The sequence below is a fragment of the Zingiber officinale genome, chromosome 7A (genome assembly GCF_018446385.1).
Source record: "Zingiber officinale cultivar Zhangliang chromosome 7A, Zo_v1.1, whole genome shotgun sequence".
Taxonomy (NCBI): Eukaryota; Viridiplantae; Streptophyta; class Magnoliopsida; order Zingiberales; family Zingiberaceae; genus Zingiber; species Zingiber officinale.
Window position 1 is genome coordinate 53,816,817 of NC_055998.1, and position 17,487 is coordinate 53,834,303.

The window sequence follows — 17,487 nt, forward strand, 5'->3', positions numbered from 1 at the left end:
ATCAAACTATTCGTGAACTATTTGAAGTTTGATTCGATAAAAGTTCATTTGAGCTCGTTTAATAAGGCTAATTAAGATAAGCAAACCAAGCTCAAGCTTCATAATACTTGGCTCGTTATCTCATGAATATATTCGTTAAGTTCATAAATAAATTTTTAAATAAAAAATAATAATTTTGATATTGACTTTACTTAAGTTACGTTTGGTTGAGTGTAATGTAATCTACCTTGTAATGTAATCAAATTTGTAATGTAATGTAATGTAATCTTGATTACATTACTACGTTTGGTAATGTAATGTATGTAATATTTGATTACAAAGGTGATTACATTCTTTTGTTTGGTGTCCATTATTTTTTATAAGGAATGTAATTCATATTATTATAAAAAGACAAAAATATCTTGTAACCTCTATCGGCGATCGCCACACCTCTGCCGGAGTTTGCGGCAGCCATCGGCAACCAGCTGTCGCCGCCACCGTCGGTCGTCGCAGCAGGCCACCGTCTTCGCCAATCGGCGGTGATGGGCGACGGCAGGTGGGCGACGACCAGCGGGCAACGGTGGCGGAGGCGGACGGCGATCGGCGGCCGACGATTGACAGTCAGCAATTGGCAGCGGCGGCGGCGGCCGATTGTCGGCGATCGGCGGTGCCGGCGGCGGCGCCCGGCGACCGGCGGCGACCGGCGGCGACCGGCGGCGACCGGCGGCGACCGGCAACCGTTGGCGGACGGCGGCGACCGGCGGCGGTCAACATAGACTAGGGGTATATTCGGCATTTAAACTTTGGTGAAACAATGACCTCGTAATGTAATCGGATTACATAGCATTTGCTTTGTAATCCAGATTATAAATCTTCACTAGCTTTTGTAATCCAGATTACATTACATTACAAGTTTTAAATCAAACCAAACAAAATAATCGACTTTGTAATGTAATCAAGATTACATTACAAGGTAGATTACAGGCTACCAAACGCAGCCTTAAGAAAAATATAGACAAATATATTAAATTTATTTATTAGAATAAAATTATAAATTTTAACAAATATAATAATTTTTTTAAAATATATAATTTATTTTTTAATAAATATTTAAATTTATAATTTATATTTATTAAACTCGTTTAGGCTCGATAAAAGCTCGAATAAACTCGTGAACGAGTCATGAATATATTCATTAAATAAAACTCGAGCTCGAGCTCGATTCGATTATAAACGAGTCAAATTCAAATATCCAAGAATTCGACTCGGTTCGACTTAATTACACCCCTAATTATACGTAGACACTGCATGAATTTTAAATCTTAATTATTTAAGAAAAACAAATTGCTATTTGCCACCGCACCAGCATAGCCTGAGGCACCTTTTCATTTTGACGGCCAGAGACCTTATGCACTCAATGGAGAAATTAATTGTTTAACGCCCTCTCATTAGTTTTAATAAAAGGAGTATTTAAAAATGAAAAAAAAAATACAATTGGCACTTTATTCCTAAACTTTTTGGGGTATTCTGGAACGGGTGGGATCAAAAGAGATGACTTTATTCCTGCTACCACTGCATCTAGGCAAACCTAGGCAACCTGAGGGCTTAAAAGTTATAGATCGATTTTTACCACACAATAGACGTTCCAACCACTTCCCGTGAACCATAAGATGACCCACGTAGCGTATTTATATGCCATTGGTTCTCCTATTTCGTGTTCGACAAAATACAACTGATCAACTCTAGCACGCGGGCTTCTCCGTGATGAATAACGTCACCCACCTCGTCTCCAACCGGTCCACTCCACGCTGGACGTAATCAGTTGGCTGGCTGCGCCCATCCTAATAATTAAACTATCAATAAACGAAAATATTCCACGACCTTTTTACTCCCCAATCTCTGCATCCAGATCAACATCCAAACGGATACCTAATCAGACATAACTAGTTCGATAAGCACAGTCGCAGTTGGAGCAATCGGAGAGGCGATGCCGACGAGTGACGGCGATCCGAGCTACGCCTCCAACTCTAACCCTTCCTCTACTTCGACGTCCTACCTCGCCAACGGTGGGACTCGGCCGCAGCTCAAGAAGTCCCGTACCATCAACGCCTCGTCGTCAGCCGCCTCTTCCCATGGCTCCTGTCCCCCCTTAGTCCGCCGCGCTGCCACCGCCACCCTCCCGCTCCCTCGGAAGCTCACTGTCGCCGTCGACAACGCCTCCGACTCCCCGGCGAATGGCGGCGTCCTTGACCGTGACTGGTTTTATCCTTCGTTCCTCGGGCCCTATGCGGCCCGGCCCCGCGCCAACAGTCGGGCGGCCACCGTGGCGCGCCCAGCGGCCGCGTCCTCCGGGACGAGTAAGATGGAGCTGCCGCTGCCGCCGAAGAGACTGGTGGATCGGGGTAAAGTGGTGGTGTCTGAGGAGGTGAATAAGGAGTTGGTGAAGCGGATTGACGAAAGAAGCAAGAACCTATTCTCTTCATCTTCTTCTTCCTCCCGTTCTCCTAAAAGGAACTTCCGGTTTGACAATTCTTTTATTCTTTTAATCGTGAGTATCTAGTTTAATCCCGATGCTTTAGTTTGACGTTCATTTGTTCTTTGCTCTTTTGATTTCACCGTGTTCCTAAAATTCTGGGCAGCTAACTGTGATATGCGCCATTTTAGCGATTTCTCAGCAACGAAGGGTTTTAGAGCTCGAGGTATATTTTTCCTCTATAATCATGTTTCTTCAACTCTTTTAATACTAAAGACAGATACGTAAACCGTATTTCTTTTGCAATTATTGAATCCATTTGCAGAAACAGATCAGTAATATTAAGAAACTTTGCAACTATGATGATGGCATTACTCATGAGGAAGTTGCAGTTTTGCAGTTAGACACAAATAGCATCGATAGTAGGACTGTTGCACTATATACTGTGGTGTTGTCACTCGTAACACCATTCCTGTTACTAAAATGCCTTGATCACCTCCCTCACATAAAGTCACTTTCCAAACCCTTGACTTGCAATGAGGAGGAGGTCCCTCTCAAGAAGAGGATTGCTTACAGAGTGGATGTCTTCTTTTCTGTGCATCCTTATGCTAAACTTCTTGCACTTCTTTTTGCTACAATATTTCTTATTGGAATTGGTGGTTTGGCACTGTATGCGGTCAGTGATGCAAGCCTTCCTGAAGCTCTTTGGTATTCATGGACCTTTGTGGCAGACTCTGGGAACCATGCTGACCAGGTTGGCTCAGGGCCACGAATTGTTTCAGTGTCAATCAGTTCAGGAGGAATGTTGATATTTGCAATGATGCTTGGTCTTGTATCTGATGCCATTTCAGAGAAGGTGGATTCTTGGCGCAAGGGCAAGAGTGAGGTGATTGAGAGTGATCACATACTAATTCTTGGATGGAGTGACAAATTGGTAAGCTATGTTTTCCTCAAAAAAGTGTTAGTGTATGACTGAAACACTTATAAAGGATAGTTGCTGTTTTTTCAAAGACTTACGAAGTATGTAATATGAAGTACCACTGCAAAATTATTAAATTTTAATGATTTTCTGGAGCAAACACATCATGAAAAAGTTGAGGAAGTCATTATTCGTTCTTTGTAGTGTCAGATAAAAAAATTATTAGATAAAATCTAGTCTAAGCATACCTATTCTTATGCCTAAGTTTTAGATAGAATTACTAATGTTTAAGGGTATGATTACATGAGTTGTAACTGTATTTTAATACAACAATATCATAATACAATATTTTGGCCCATGAGGATTTGCCTTTAAAAACAATAGATCTTAAGTCCGTGCTTTGAAATCTCATACCATGTCGGGTGAAATGCTCAAAACGTATCAAATTACTGAAACTAGATACTAGTCGGCACCGAGACATTGTCTCGTGTGTCGTCGTGCTAATCATGTCGATAAGTATCATTTCATATTGACACTCAATATCCCTGACATGCTAAAATTGGAATAATATTGTTATTTTTGTAGTTTGTCTCCGTAACGAATAATGTCAAAATCATAGCATTCAAATATAAAATAATTATTCTTCTTCTCTTTCTTTCTTCCACCTCCAATTTACTACTAATCCCATATTGGAATGTTAGTACGATACGGAAACAGTGTTGTTCCAATAAAGACTAAAACAACTCGAGATTTTTGAACCTTAGTTGAGCCAGTTTTTTAGGTGTAAATTCTGTTTCAACTTGAACTATTTCTGAAGTTGCTTCATTTAACTGAACTACATGATTCCCTCTTTGCTCCTTAACTTCTGGATATTTTCTTGAGCAATAAGAGGATATGAAGAATGGTAAGCCTTCTGTTTTATCAAGTTTGATCCCATCTGAATGCTATAAGTTAAATGTCCCAGTGTTATAATATTATATTTTTTGAGGATTTATTAGTACATGGATGGAGACAACATACACACTTGACATCCTTGAATTTTGCGACCTGAATATTCTAATTGTCACTAGTAAGACCTTTTAAACCCTTCTTGATCTTATTCATAGTGTCTAGATCCTTTCTCTCTGCACTCTGCTCAAGGTAACAGAACATATTGCATTCCAGGATAAATATTGTTTTCTCTCTAATCATTCGATGGCAGGGATCCCTTCTCAAGCAGCTAGCAATTGCAAACAAGAGCATTGGTGGAGGTGTTGTTGTGGTTTTAGCTGAAAGGGACAAGGAGGAAATGGAAATTGACATTGCAAAGTTTGAATTTGACTTCATGGGTACCTCAGTTATTTGTAGGAGTGGGAGTCCTCTCATACTGGCAGACTTGAAAAAGGTTGCATGTAATAAACTGTGTTATTTGAGATGTGTAATATAAGAGAATACTATGCATTTGTTTTGAAAGCGCTTCTCTTAAATGTATGTCAGGTATCAGTTTCTAAGGCAAGAGCTATCATTGTTTTGGCATCTGATGCAAATGCAGATCAAGTTAGTTATTTCTTTCATACCTTGAAGTTCTTACTATGCTGTACTATTTCTGTAATAAATCAAAACAATCAGTTGCATTCTTTTTGTTAGAGTGATGCTCGTGCTTTACGAGTGGTGCTTAGTCTTAATGGAGTGAAAGAAGGCCTAAAGGGTCATGTTGTTGTAGAACTGAGTGACCTTGATAATGAACCTTTGGTAAAACTTGTTGGTGGGGAGCTGATTGAAACAGTTGTTGCACATGATGTAATAGGGCGCTTGATGATACAATGTGCACTTCAACCCGGCCTAGCTCAGGTATAAAGTTTAAAGTTTGTTTCATTTTCTTTATTCTTATCGATGCAACCTGGGTATTGGGCTCACATTTACATTTTAAACCATATAATAACAACATATATATACATGTTAATACATTTTGTTTGCATCTCATACTCATCTGATGATATTTATAGTTTGTTTTATATACCATTTATCTTCTTTTGGTTCGAAGGTCATAATCTTCTTTATTGTTATGATGTTTTTATACAAGGACGGTAAACACTAAAGAGATTAGAACTGTTTACATAAACTGAAGAACTTCAATTACATTGGTAATTGTCTGTGGTGAATTTTAGTTATATCTCTTCTTTAGTCTCCATTCTTTTTTTTTAATGGTTGGTTGTTTCTGTAGGTTATCCAGTGTGATAACGCAAACAGGCTAAACTGAACTTTTCCCTTTGAGTTCAGGGCTAGCCGGCTAGAGCGGCCATTGAACCCATCATTGGTTATTGAAACCTTTTCCATGTCTAACTTCAAACTTTTGATTTTATTCACTTTGCAGATATGGGAAGATATACTAGGTTTTGAAAATGCTGAGTTTTATATAAAGAGGTGGCCCCAGTTAGATGACATGCGTTTTGAGGATGCCCTAATTTCATTCCCTGATGCAGTACCCTGTGGAGTTAAGGTTGCTGCAAATGGTGGGAAAATTCTGATAAACCCTGATGACAGTTATGTTCTTAAAGAAGGCGATGAAATCCTTGTTCTTGCAGAGGATGATGATACTTATTCACCAGGACCTCTACCAGAGGTGATCTTTTGGATTAATTTCTTAGTGTTTTCTTTTGCTGTTTTAAATATTACCCATTGAGGATTTGCACTCAGACGTGTATATTATTTGCATCACATGCATCATTAGACTCATGCAATGGCATGTAGTTCTTCCTTTCCATTGTAGATACTAAAGTTGTGAATTATATTCTTGAACGTTGATATAGGATAAGTCTAAGATAATCCTCACTTGACCTGTATGAACCAGAAAAAACCATGCTGTAATTTAGTAGCAAGCAACATAATTATAGTGGCTAGTAAGATGTATGCAATTTAAGTATGTTAATGTCATGCCCCACACAAAATAAGCACACCAAGGCTGCTTTGTTGTTTCTGGTTCTCCATGTTTTGAAAAACTCTTTGGAAATCTTTTTTATTTTGAAAAAACTCTAATACATTTTTGATAATTTCTTCACTTCATATCATTGCTGCAGTTTCACTTTCATGTAGATTAATTTGAACTTATCATCTATATATTTCCAGTTAGAAAAACTTAAGTTTTCATTCCAAATTAAATACTATTTTTCTAAACTTCTCTTTTCATCCTAAATTTGAAAAGAAGGAAAACCTGGAAAGCTGGTGATTTATTTGTGTATAATTCCTGTGAGTTATCTATGGTGTGATTGGTCTCACAATGTACAATATTTATCGCGTATGTTTATTTTTCAAAGAATTTCCAGGCTTGACCTGTAAATCTTCATTGCCTCAGGTGCAGAGGGGCTTTCTGCCCAACGTTCCCAACCCTCCAAAATATCCAGAAAAGATATTATTCTGTGGTTGGCGTCGTGATATTGATGATATGATAATGGTATGCACAGTTGAACAGTAGATTAATATGAAATGATCGTACTTCGTAGCTGATTTGTTGTGATCCATTGCTTTATCTTTGATTTCTCTTGATATGTTATGTGTCTGAAACTCCTTGCACATGTATCTCCAGTACTCCCCTTGGTTTTTGGTTATGTGCAGTCAGAGATTTGTGGGCACTGCTGTGTGGTATAATCAGAACTGTGTGGTATAATCAGAATCTTGATGCAAGTTAGTTCTTTTATCAGGTGCTAGAGGCTTTTCTGTCCCCTGGCTCTGAACTCTGGATGTTCAATGAGGTTCCTGAGAAGGAGAGGGAGAAAAAGCTTACAGATGGTGGAATTGATCTTTCAGGATTAACAAATATAAGACTTGTTCATAAAGAGGGAAATGCTGTTATTCGTAGGCATTTGGAAAGTTTGCCTCTTGAAACATTTGATTCTGTAAGTATGCAAAATTTTCTAGCAACATGTTCTCTCAAATTTCAGGAAATGCCTTATTTGTCAGAATAAAAATGTAAAAATCATATCCCTCTTTAGCACATCTCATTTTGCTTGTTAAAATTATTTTTTAACTCTACATAAGTCTTTGATTAAATGACTTAATATTTTGAATGAACAGATCTTGATTCTTGCAGATGAGTCTTTGGAGGACTCTGTTGTGCATTCTGATTCACGGTCTCTGGCTACCCTTCTCCTTATTCGGGATATTCAGGTACAAGTCATTAGACTAAATTTTTAAGAACGATGATTTGGATACATTTTGTAGATTGATATTATCTGTTGATTCTTAACTCACCAATTTAAATTGAAAATATGGGGAAATGACATGGTAAAAATCTTTGTTCTTTTTTTTTTTTTAAAAAAAAGGAGTATAATTCTTATTCATACCTTCACTTCTTTTACGTTTCTTCTCCTAGTCAGTTTCTTGAGGAAACTGATATGATTTGATTGCTTAGATTGTTGAACTCCCTAATATCTTCTACTTTTGTATGTTTATCACTGTTGTACCAGCTCATTCACCTTCTGTATTTTGCAGTCCAAACGTCTTCCATCCAAAGAGGCAAAGTCTTCTTTGCGTTATGCTGGCTTCTCCCACAGCTCCTGGATACGTGAGATGCAGCAAGCTTCTGACAAATCAATAATCATTAGTGAGATATTGGATTCAAGGACTAGAAATCTTGTGTCAGTGTCAAGAATTAGCGATTATGTACTGTCAAATGAGCTGGTGAGTATGGCGCTAGCTATGGTAGCTGAAGACAAACAAATCAACCGGGTTCTTGAGGAACTCTTTGCTGAGGAGGTAGCTCCATGTCCTAATCTAGTGGTCGTTATCATTTTTAGCAATTCAGAATAACTGCACATTAAATAATAACTTCATAATTTTTTCATTGACAATTGTAGGTTTACTAGGAAGTAATACCTAGTCTTTTGTTCGACCTGCAAGGAAGTATGGCTTTATGCCTAAGCATGTGGCTAGTATGAGTTGTTTACTCTCCACATACTGTAGAATTTAGAAGATTTACTGCAGAAAAGGGATTTAATCTGCAATTCTGGATAATCCATGATATACTAACCTTCCAAAAAGATGTGGCTAGAAACTAGTAGAACTGCACAAGTGTCAAACTGCTCGCGAGCACCTAGCAGTTGCTAGTAGTTTGTTCATATAGGATTGTGTAATGGATTCACTCACTAGCTAGAGGGGAAGGGGAATGGATGTTGCCCTAAAAATAAATTTTTCAAGCAAATATAAAGACAATAAACTTGTTACTTCACGTGAGATGCTCATGTGTGAATTGGTTGAGCATGTCAATTATTGTTCATAGTGAAAATAATAAGAGTAAAAATACAATGTTAACCCAATTGGTTTTATGACTCCATGATCTATGACTCGACAATCAATCCATTATTACAAGAGGCCACCGATTAAACTTATTACAATCTCAAATCTTTGGGATTATTACAAAGTCAAACTCCTCTCAAATAGAAATGAAATGCCAAGTTTAGGGCATAGTTTGGAATCTTATTTTGTGTTAGGTGGTATGGTCAAAATGTATATATTATCGAAACTCAGTAATCGCTCTTGTGTTTATGTGTCAATTATGTCAATGAGTACCGTGTTATGTCGATACTCAACACCCTTTGGTATGTTACAACACGCGTCAAAATAAATTGACAAATGGTTATTATTTTTGTAGCTTGTGTTCGTACAACACAATGTCAACTATAGTATTCCAGATAAACAAGGTTTGAATTTAAGCATGTAGTTATTTCTCCTTTTTTTCCCATTTCCTTCCTCCCACTTCTAATTCGTCATCGACACCATATATTGGAACCTTGACATGGTACCAAAATGGCATTGTTCCCGTCAAAGACAAAAAAATTCGACATTGCTATAGATTTCGAACCTTAGTTTAGGTAGAGAAGATTTAGCAGGACCTATTAGATAAATCTGTAGCTTTGGATTGCAAGTCCTTTAGATAATTGACCACAGCAATATTTGGGCACCCTTGACGCTAAAGAAACCTTCAAGGATTATATAACTAAGGATTTCAATGGCTCTATTTTGTTCGCATCCAATCAATTAGAAAAGCCGCTAGTCGACTACTTGGGCAAATGTAGTTGTTGAAATATCTTATTCCCTGAACCCTTGAACCCTTGCATTCAATTGATTCATGAGTCAACTAAACTCTCATTCAACTAGATCTGCTTAAAGATCCCTCCTCCATTCTGACTTATTCCCTTGTAAGCCTACTTGAAGTATCGAGATCGAGTTGAGCTGCTAACTATAACCTCGAGCCTTGTCATTTGATTCAAGGCTTTATATGACCCCATGGTTTGAAATCTTATAATTATTGAAACTCGATATTACTCTGCACATGTAATATATCATGTGTTATTGTGTCAATTGTGTATCGGTTAGTATTGTGTCATGTAGGCATTCAATACCCCTTGGTATGCTACAATGTACATCAAACATCGAGATGAACTGAATAATATTATTTTTTTTTTTAAACTTGTGTCCATATAATCCATAGTCAAATTTGTATCACTGTAGAGGAGACAGTCTGAACTTGTATGATTGTGTTCTTTTTTTTTCTTTTTCGTTCTTCATTTACCCTCCAATTTGCCACCGACATTGTAAGTCAGAACACCGTCATGATACCAAAACAATATTGTTCCAGTCAAGTATTAAAATTTTGGCATGGTTTGAGATTTTGAACTTTATAGCCAAGTCAGGTCAACAATCTCAACTTGAGTAATACATAGATCATGGCCTGTTAAAACATTATGTACAAGTTCAATTTGTATTCATGAATAAATCCTTACACATTACAAGTGAAATTGTGTTTGAGCTTGGATGCATTTTGTATCTTAAATGCCAAAGTCATAACATATCCATACAATTCAAGCTCTACTTTCATATTTTGCAGGGTAATGAAATGTGCATCAGGCCTGCTGAATATTATCTGTACGAACAAGAGGAGCTTTCCTTTTATGATATAATGGTTAGGGCTCGCCAACGGAAGGAGATTGTGATTGGTTATCGTCTTACCAGCACAGACCATGCCATAATCAATCCTGAAAACAAGTCAGAGGTCAGGACTTGGTCGCTTGACGATGTCTTTATTGTCATCTCAAATGGTGATTAGCATCTCAAAACAGTAGTTTGGTAAGCTGCATATAGTTTCACTTCTATCATAGTTATTATACCACCACGATTGATATCTCTGTAGTTTTGAACAAGTTCCATTTTTTCTATAATCACAGTGCTTCGTGCTGGCGACCAAGAAAGAACGGATCGAATCACGGATGATTCAGTAATAATTGTGCCTCTAATCACGGCACCGGTATGTATGATTATCATCCTGAGGTTTTTATTCTTGAAATACAATTTGACTGCTGTATACTAATTTGATTGCTGTATGCTTATCATGCTAATTCAGTAATTATTTTATGTTTGTATCTGATGCTACGTGATTAATAAAAATCTGAAAATTGTGTACATAAATGTTTTTGCAACTCCGCTTTATGTGAAAACTGTTGGATATAAGTGATGTGAATGGAGAATAGGTGAAAGAGGAAAGAAGTTCCATTGTGAATGAGACTTTGTCTCATATTAAGAGTTTCATTGTATGTTGGTTGGTTTATATTGATTCACATGCATTAATGATGTAAACAAATATATGAGGAGATGCTCTTTCTCACATGTGGGTACTAATGTTGACTCGCATGCAAGCACGATCTACGTATACCGAATGCCGGATCGGTCAAGGCAAGATAAGAATGAACCAATGTTTTGCTACTCGAATATCCTTTTGCTACCTGCTCAAGAGTATAACGGAAGCATTAATATGAAATTAATGATAATTCCATAATGTCTCGACATTAATTGCAATATTAAACTCATTTCGTAACGTCTCAACATTAATAAAACATTAATAAAGACATTAAATCCATTAATGACGACATTAAACCTAGCATTAAATTATCATAATTTGATCATTTATTGCAGGCAAGGTGAGAACTCCTATATAAGGAGGCTGGATCTTGAGCAAAGAGAGACGCGGAAGAGAAGCGAAAGCAAAAGATTCCTCCACTTTCGTTTCCCGATTATTTTCTCTCAGTCGTATATCCGCTCGGCTGAACTACTCGTAATAACACTCAGGTGCATTCTCAGTTCGCCACGAATAACCAGTGCTTGGTTGTGTTCATGGTTTTTACCGTTATATCCTAGGAAACAGATGACCGGAGGAAACCTCGAAGCACAACTGGAAGTGGGGCGAATCTGTTTCAAGGAAATTGTGATCATCGCAGGCCTTGGTCCCTTCGCCCATTCGGCCGCTTCGCCTGTCGGCTGATTCACCCACTCAAACTTTGCTGCTCGAACTTGGTGCTCGGTCTGCACTCAGCAATTAGCAAAATCCAACTCCCGCTGACAGCCTGAGATTATCAGCTCAGGTCATCTCAACAAATAAGTTAGAATTGATTTTGTGTAATTTCAATTCAATTAATTCTCCAATATCTCCAGCAACAGATTGTCCAACAATCTTGAAACGGACTCGATTCTGTTGAGATGACCATAGAACAAAGTATTGAGGTGCAACAGACTCAACACATGAAGGTTTCATCCGCCCCGATTGGAACTGTGTCAATCAATCATGGGAAAAACCAGAAAAGTTCAGTAGACTGAACTTCAAGAGGTGGTAGCAGAAGATGTTCTTCTACTTGACCATGCTTAATCTGGCTCGGTTTTTTATCGAGAACCCTCCCAAGTGTGCTGAGGATGCTGATGCGCAGACTATCAGTGCAGTGGAGGCATAGATTCATTCTGAGTTTTTTTTGCCAAAACTACATCCTCAACTATCTTGCCGACTCGCTGTATGTTGTGTATAACATGAAGAGAACGACTAAGGAGTTGTGGAAGTCCTTGGACAAGAAGTATAAGACGGAGGATGCAAGGGCAAGAAGTTCATCGTGGGGTGATTTCTGAATTACAAGATGGTTGACTCCAAAACGGTGATTAGCCAAGTCCAGGAGCTTCAGGTGATCTTACACGAGATCCACTCAGAAGGGATGGTTCTGAGTGACACCTTCCAGGTGGCTGCTATCATTGAGAAGCTGCCTCCAAGCTGGAAGGACTTCAAAAACTACTTGAAGCATAAGTGGAAGGAGATGAATGTGGAGGAATTCATTGTTAAACTTCGTATCGAAGAAGACAATAAGAGTTCAGAGAGAAAGATATTTTCTCAAACTACTGTGAAAGCCAACGTGGTTGAGCATGGTCAAAGCTCAAAACGGAAGAACCTCAAGTCTTCCAAGAAGGGACCCAAAGGAGGCTTCAGCAAGAAGAAGTTCTCTGGTAAGTGCTTCAGCTGTGATAGAGTGTGTCACAAATCTTCGGAGTGTAGGAAGCCGAAGAAGAAGCAGGAGGTCAACCTGAACGAGGGATTAGAAGTGGATGACCTTTGCGCTGTGGTCTTTGAGTTGAACCTGGTGGGTTCAAATCTGCGACAATGGTGGATCGATATTGGAGCCACCAGACATGTGTGCTTCAATAAAGAGCTACTCCACAACTTCGAAAAGTCATGGGGAACTCGGTAACCTCATACATCATGGGCTAAGGAAAAGTGGTGCTGAAGATGACCTCGGTCAAGGACCTTACTCTGAACATTGTGTTGTATATTCCGGAGATTCGGAAGAATCTAGTGTCCGGATCACTGCTAAGCAAGCATGATTTTCACATTGTTTTTGAGTCAGACAGAGTTGTGTTATCTAAGAATAGAATGTTTGTAGGAAAAGACTATGTATCTGATGGGTTGTTTAAGCTCAATGTAATGACTATTAGGCCTAAGATAAATAAAAATGAAAGTTTTTTCACTTATATGTTTGAGTTTTCATGTTTGTGACATGGTAGATTAGGACATGTTAACTATAATATGTTGCGTAGATTAATAAACATGCAAAATATACTTACATTCCACATTGACCTAAAACACAAGTGTGAGATTTGTGTTGAAGCGAAAATGACAAAGTCATCCTTATAATATATTGAAATAAGCAACAAATCACTCGGACTAATTCACACTAATGTGTGTGACCTCAAAGGTATACCAACACATGGTGGGAATAAATACTTCATTACTTTTGTAGATGATAACACAAATACTATCATATGTATCTTCTCAAAAGTAAGAATAAAGTTATAGAGAAATTTGCTCTCTATAAGAATAAGGTTGAAAATCAGCTTAATAGAAAGATTAAGTTGGTTCGAAGTGACCGAGGTTGTGAATATGTATTACTGTTCGCTGAGTTGTGTGCTGAACATTGGATCAGACACGAAATTATAGCTCCTTATACTCTTCAGCAAAATGGAGTTGCTGAGCAAAAAAATCAAACTCTAAAGGAGATGTGAATGCTCTTCTATTAAGTTTTGGACTGCTAGAGTTCATGTGAGGGGAAACTGTATTAACAACTAATTACCTTTTAAATAAGGTTTCCCGAAAAAAAATAGATAAGAGCCTTTATGAGTTGTGGAATGGAAGACAACCATCCTACAAATATTTACGAATGTGGGGGTGTTTTGCTAAAGCTTTGGTGCTTGATCCGAAAAAGATTAAGATAGGACCAAAGATTATTGATTGCATATTCATTGGGTATGCACATAACAGCACAGCGTAACATTTTTGTCTGTATGAGTCACACATACCAGAGATACATAAGAACTCGATAATCGAATCGAGAAATACCTTGTTCTTCGTGCATGTGTTTCTATATAAGACCCGAGAGGATGCTAGCCCCTTAAAACGGACATATGAAACACAATGTGAAGAAGATGATAATGAACCTATCGATGTTGAGCTTAGACGAAGTAAAAGAGCTTGGGTAGAAAAATCCTATGGATTGGATTTTATCACTTTCATGTTGGAAAGTGAACCCCAAAGTTACTTAGAACCTGTAGGCTCTTCTGATAGAACTCATTGGAGAGAGGCAATTGCATCTAAGATAGAATCTATTTTATAAAATCACACTTGGGAACTTGTGGATCTTCCTTTGGGAAGTAAATTACTAGGTTGTAAGTGGATCTTCAAGAAGAAAATGAAGTCAGATGACACAATTTATAAGTATAAGGTCAGATTGGTAATCAAAGGATACCGACAATGAGAATACCTTAATTACTTTGATACGTATTCTCCGGTGTCGAGAATAACTTCCATTAGAGTATTGTTGTCTATTGTCGCTCTATGAAATATCGAAATATATCAGATGAATGTAAAGACAGTATTTCTAAACGAAGATTTAGAAGAGGAAATCTACATGGAGCAATCTAAGAGATTTTTTATGTTAGGACAGAAAAATAAGGGTTATAGATTGGTGAAGTCATTATATGGCTTGAAACAAGCACCAAAGCAGTGACATAAGAAATTTGACAATATCATGAAGAAATGTGAATTTAAGATCAATGAGTGTGATAAATGTGTCTATATGAAAGTCACAAGGTATGACTATGTCATTTTGTGCATATATATATATATATGACATACTTATCATTGGGAGTAATGATAAGATAATCTGTCACGCCCCAGAGGAGTCTCTGTCCGAGGAAATTTCGGCAGCACCTCCCCTGTACGGGTGACAATCTGAAGCACATCTACAGGCATAATATACCTCAGCCACATGCGGCTGGAATCATAACAATAAAAGAAAACAACCACCACGCAGTTAATATCAAATTCAGCCTCTGGCTGACACAACCACGCAGTTAAAAGTAAAGCAGCCCACTCGGCTGTACCAAAATCAAAACACAACAAAAACTGACAGAAATCAAATACAACCAAATACAAAACTGCTAGCCGGCTAGATTTACACAACCAACAACATAACACCCGGAAACAAAACCCAGAACACAATTCGAAATACAGAAATTTCATATACCAAGATAAACAACAGAAAGGCAACGATATGTCTCTGATGTGACGCGGGGACCAGCAGACAGGATGCTCCAAGCGACACCATAAATAACCTGGTACCTGAAAAGATAGTGTCCACGGGGGTGAGTTTAACAACTCAGCGAATACCAATAGACATGCCTAGTAAGATATATCTAACAGCAATAAACATGGAATACAGCTTCCGAATAATAGATAGGAAAGATGAAAAACTGAAAAATAACTGAGGAAGCTGTACTCACCAGGAACTCCTATCCTGATCTAAAGGGTCGTCAAACCGAAAGTGTCAATAATCTTGTATGCAGGTCAAAAGTATGCATCCAACCAAAATGCAGCAACCAAATGCAGCAAACACAATCATAAGAATATAAATGCATCAATGCATATGATGCTAATGATGCGTCCTGGTCACCCCTGACGCCAGTCAGTCATCTCACACACAAATGGTGAGATCAAGTGGGTAGGGCTGTGACAACCGTGCACTCTGTCGTCACTACTCCTGATGAGTGACCGAGTGGACGGGATGCTGTCGGAGTACTCCTGTCCTGTGACCCCAAATCATAAATGGGGGAGCTCAATGCTCTCATCTCCCGGTACACGATGACGGGGAGGACATCTCTGCCGGCTACCACGCTGAGTCACCTGACCAACGGAGCCAAACAGAGTCCACCATCTGCCGGCTACCACGCTGCTACACTAAATGCCAGCGGAGCCAAACAGAGCGGAACTGACTGCCGGCTACCACGCTGAGTCATAAGACCAACGGAGCCAAACAGCAGAACCACCACACACCTGCCTGATATACCACTAAACCATGAGTGGGGGTGTGTGCAGTACATGTAACTGGCGATGGACTCAACCATAGTGGAGCCGACAATCACACAGCATGCAATCATGATGCATGTCACTATGCATAACAAAAACTGATCAATATAACCATATCCATATATACAAAATGGGTACTATAAAAGCAATGGTCACATACCAAAATCTAGAATACACAGGTCAGATAGAATATCAAAAATCTATGTCCTGAACATAATAAGTATGGAATATCCTGATCAGCATAGAAAAATCCATATATACATAATATGGGTACCACAGTATCAGTAGGTCAATCCACGGATCTAGGGCATACAGGTCCTCTATGGTATAACAACTTAGATCCTAAACATATCTTCTTCCATAACATATGTACCAACAATATGCACATATCAAGAATCAAGGTCTAGGTACACGAATCATATATGATATACAAATAGAGGTACACAAGCCAGTCATGGCATAAAACCTAAGTATCAGATAATCTCGATACACATGACTGAAACCAAAAGTCCAGAACCTAGTCCTAACCTCAGTAAAACATGGTATGTCACTCTAGAAACTAAGATACTCATGGCAATAAGATACTCATGGCAACAAATCACGAGATATAAGCACGGATACATCATAGGCGACAAATCTAACATGTTATGGATATCAAACAGTGACATACCAAAGGCAAACATGTTCATTGCTTGTAGTTATAAAATACTATGCATATCCAATGACAATATCATAAAAGATAAGTCAAAAGGTACTCGCCTTTAACTGTAGTCTGTGATAAACAATCCTCACATCAGAACAATCGTCTCGTAATCAGGGTCCCAATAGTGAGTATCCTTTTATCACCTCGCAGTCAGAGAAATGGTGGTCAGAAAATCCTAATCGGAGCAACCATGAAGCTACCGCCCTCAATGTAAATCATCCACAATCCGCACCTCAATCACATCTGAAATTTCAACCTAAGACAATTAATTACTCATTAGTCATGTTATCACATATTAACATCTCAAATATAATATGTTACCAATCCATATCAACCTAATACTAACAAGAGATCAACCAAAACAATATACATAGCTTACCTTGAATCAAAAATCTCCAATTCAAATCTAACAACCTTCACATTTCACATGCCAATAAATTTTCAATCCAAGCTCCCTCCAAGGTCCGGCTAGGCACGGCTTGGCACAATAAATCAAGCATATAGCTCGGCACTGGTCTGCGGTCGGAGAAGGTGGCAGTAGTACAGAGGGAAAGGATGTCCGGCGAACCAAATTCAGGGCTCGGCTATGTGTGGAGAGGCTAGGGCAGTAAAATCACGGCGACGCTGCTCCCTTCGACCTCAAGTGGTGGCGCCGTCCAGTGCGGCTCGGAAAGAAAGAAGAGAGGGAGAGGCCGGCGCTAGGGCTCGGA

At 38.6% G+C, this 17,487-nt stretch overlaps 1 protein-coding gene across 3 annotated transcripts; it reads left to right on the forward strand.

The window, feature by feature from the left end:
- The first annotated feature begins 1,857 nt into the window (after positions 1–1,857).
- Positions 1,858–10,765, forward strand: LOC122001406 (probable ion channel POLLUX). Of its 3 annotated transcripts, none has more exons than XM_042556124.1 (13): positions 1,858–2,527; positions 2,619–2,678; positions 2,778–3,386; positions 4,591–4,755; positions 4,848–4,907; positions 4,998–5,201; positions 5,725–5,973; positions 6,703–6,801; positions 7,049–7,243; positions 7,422–7,514; positions 7,839–8,102; positions 10,234–10,472; positions 10,571–10,765. In XM_042556124.1, exons 1-12 carry the CDS (start codon positions 1,967–1,969, stop codon positions 10,450–10,452), a joined length of 2,778 nt encoding a protein of 925 aa, XP_042412058.1. In that variant the 5' UTR covers positions 1,858–1,966; the 3' UTR covers positions 10,453–10,472; positions 10,571–10,765. The 3 variants fall into 3 exon arrangements, with proteins under 3 accessions (XP_042412058.1, XP_042412059.1, XP_042412057.1); XM_042556123.1 differs by having other exon boundaries at positions 1,859–2,527; positions 4,573–4,755; XM_042556125.1 differs by lacking the exons at positions 10,234–10,472; positions 10,571–10,765 and having other exon boundaries at positions 4,573–4,755; positions 7,438–7,514; positions 7,839–8,086.
- The last annotated feature ends 6,722 nt before the right edge of the window (positions 10,766–17,487 follow it).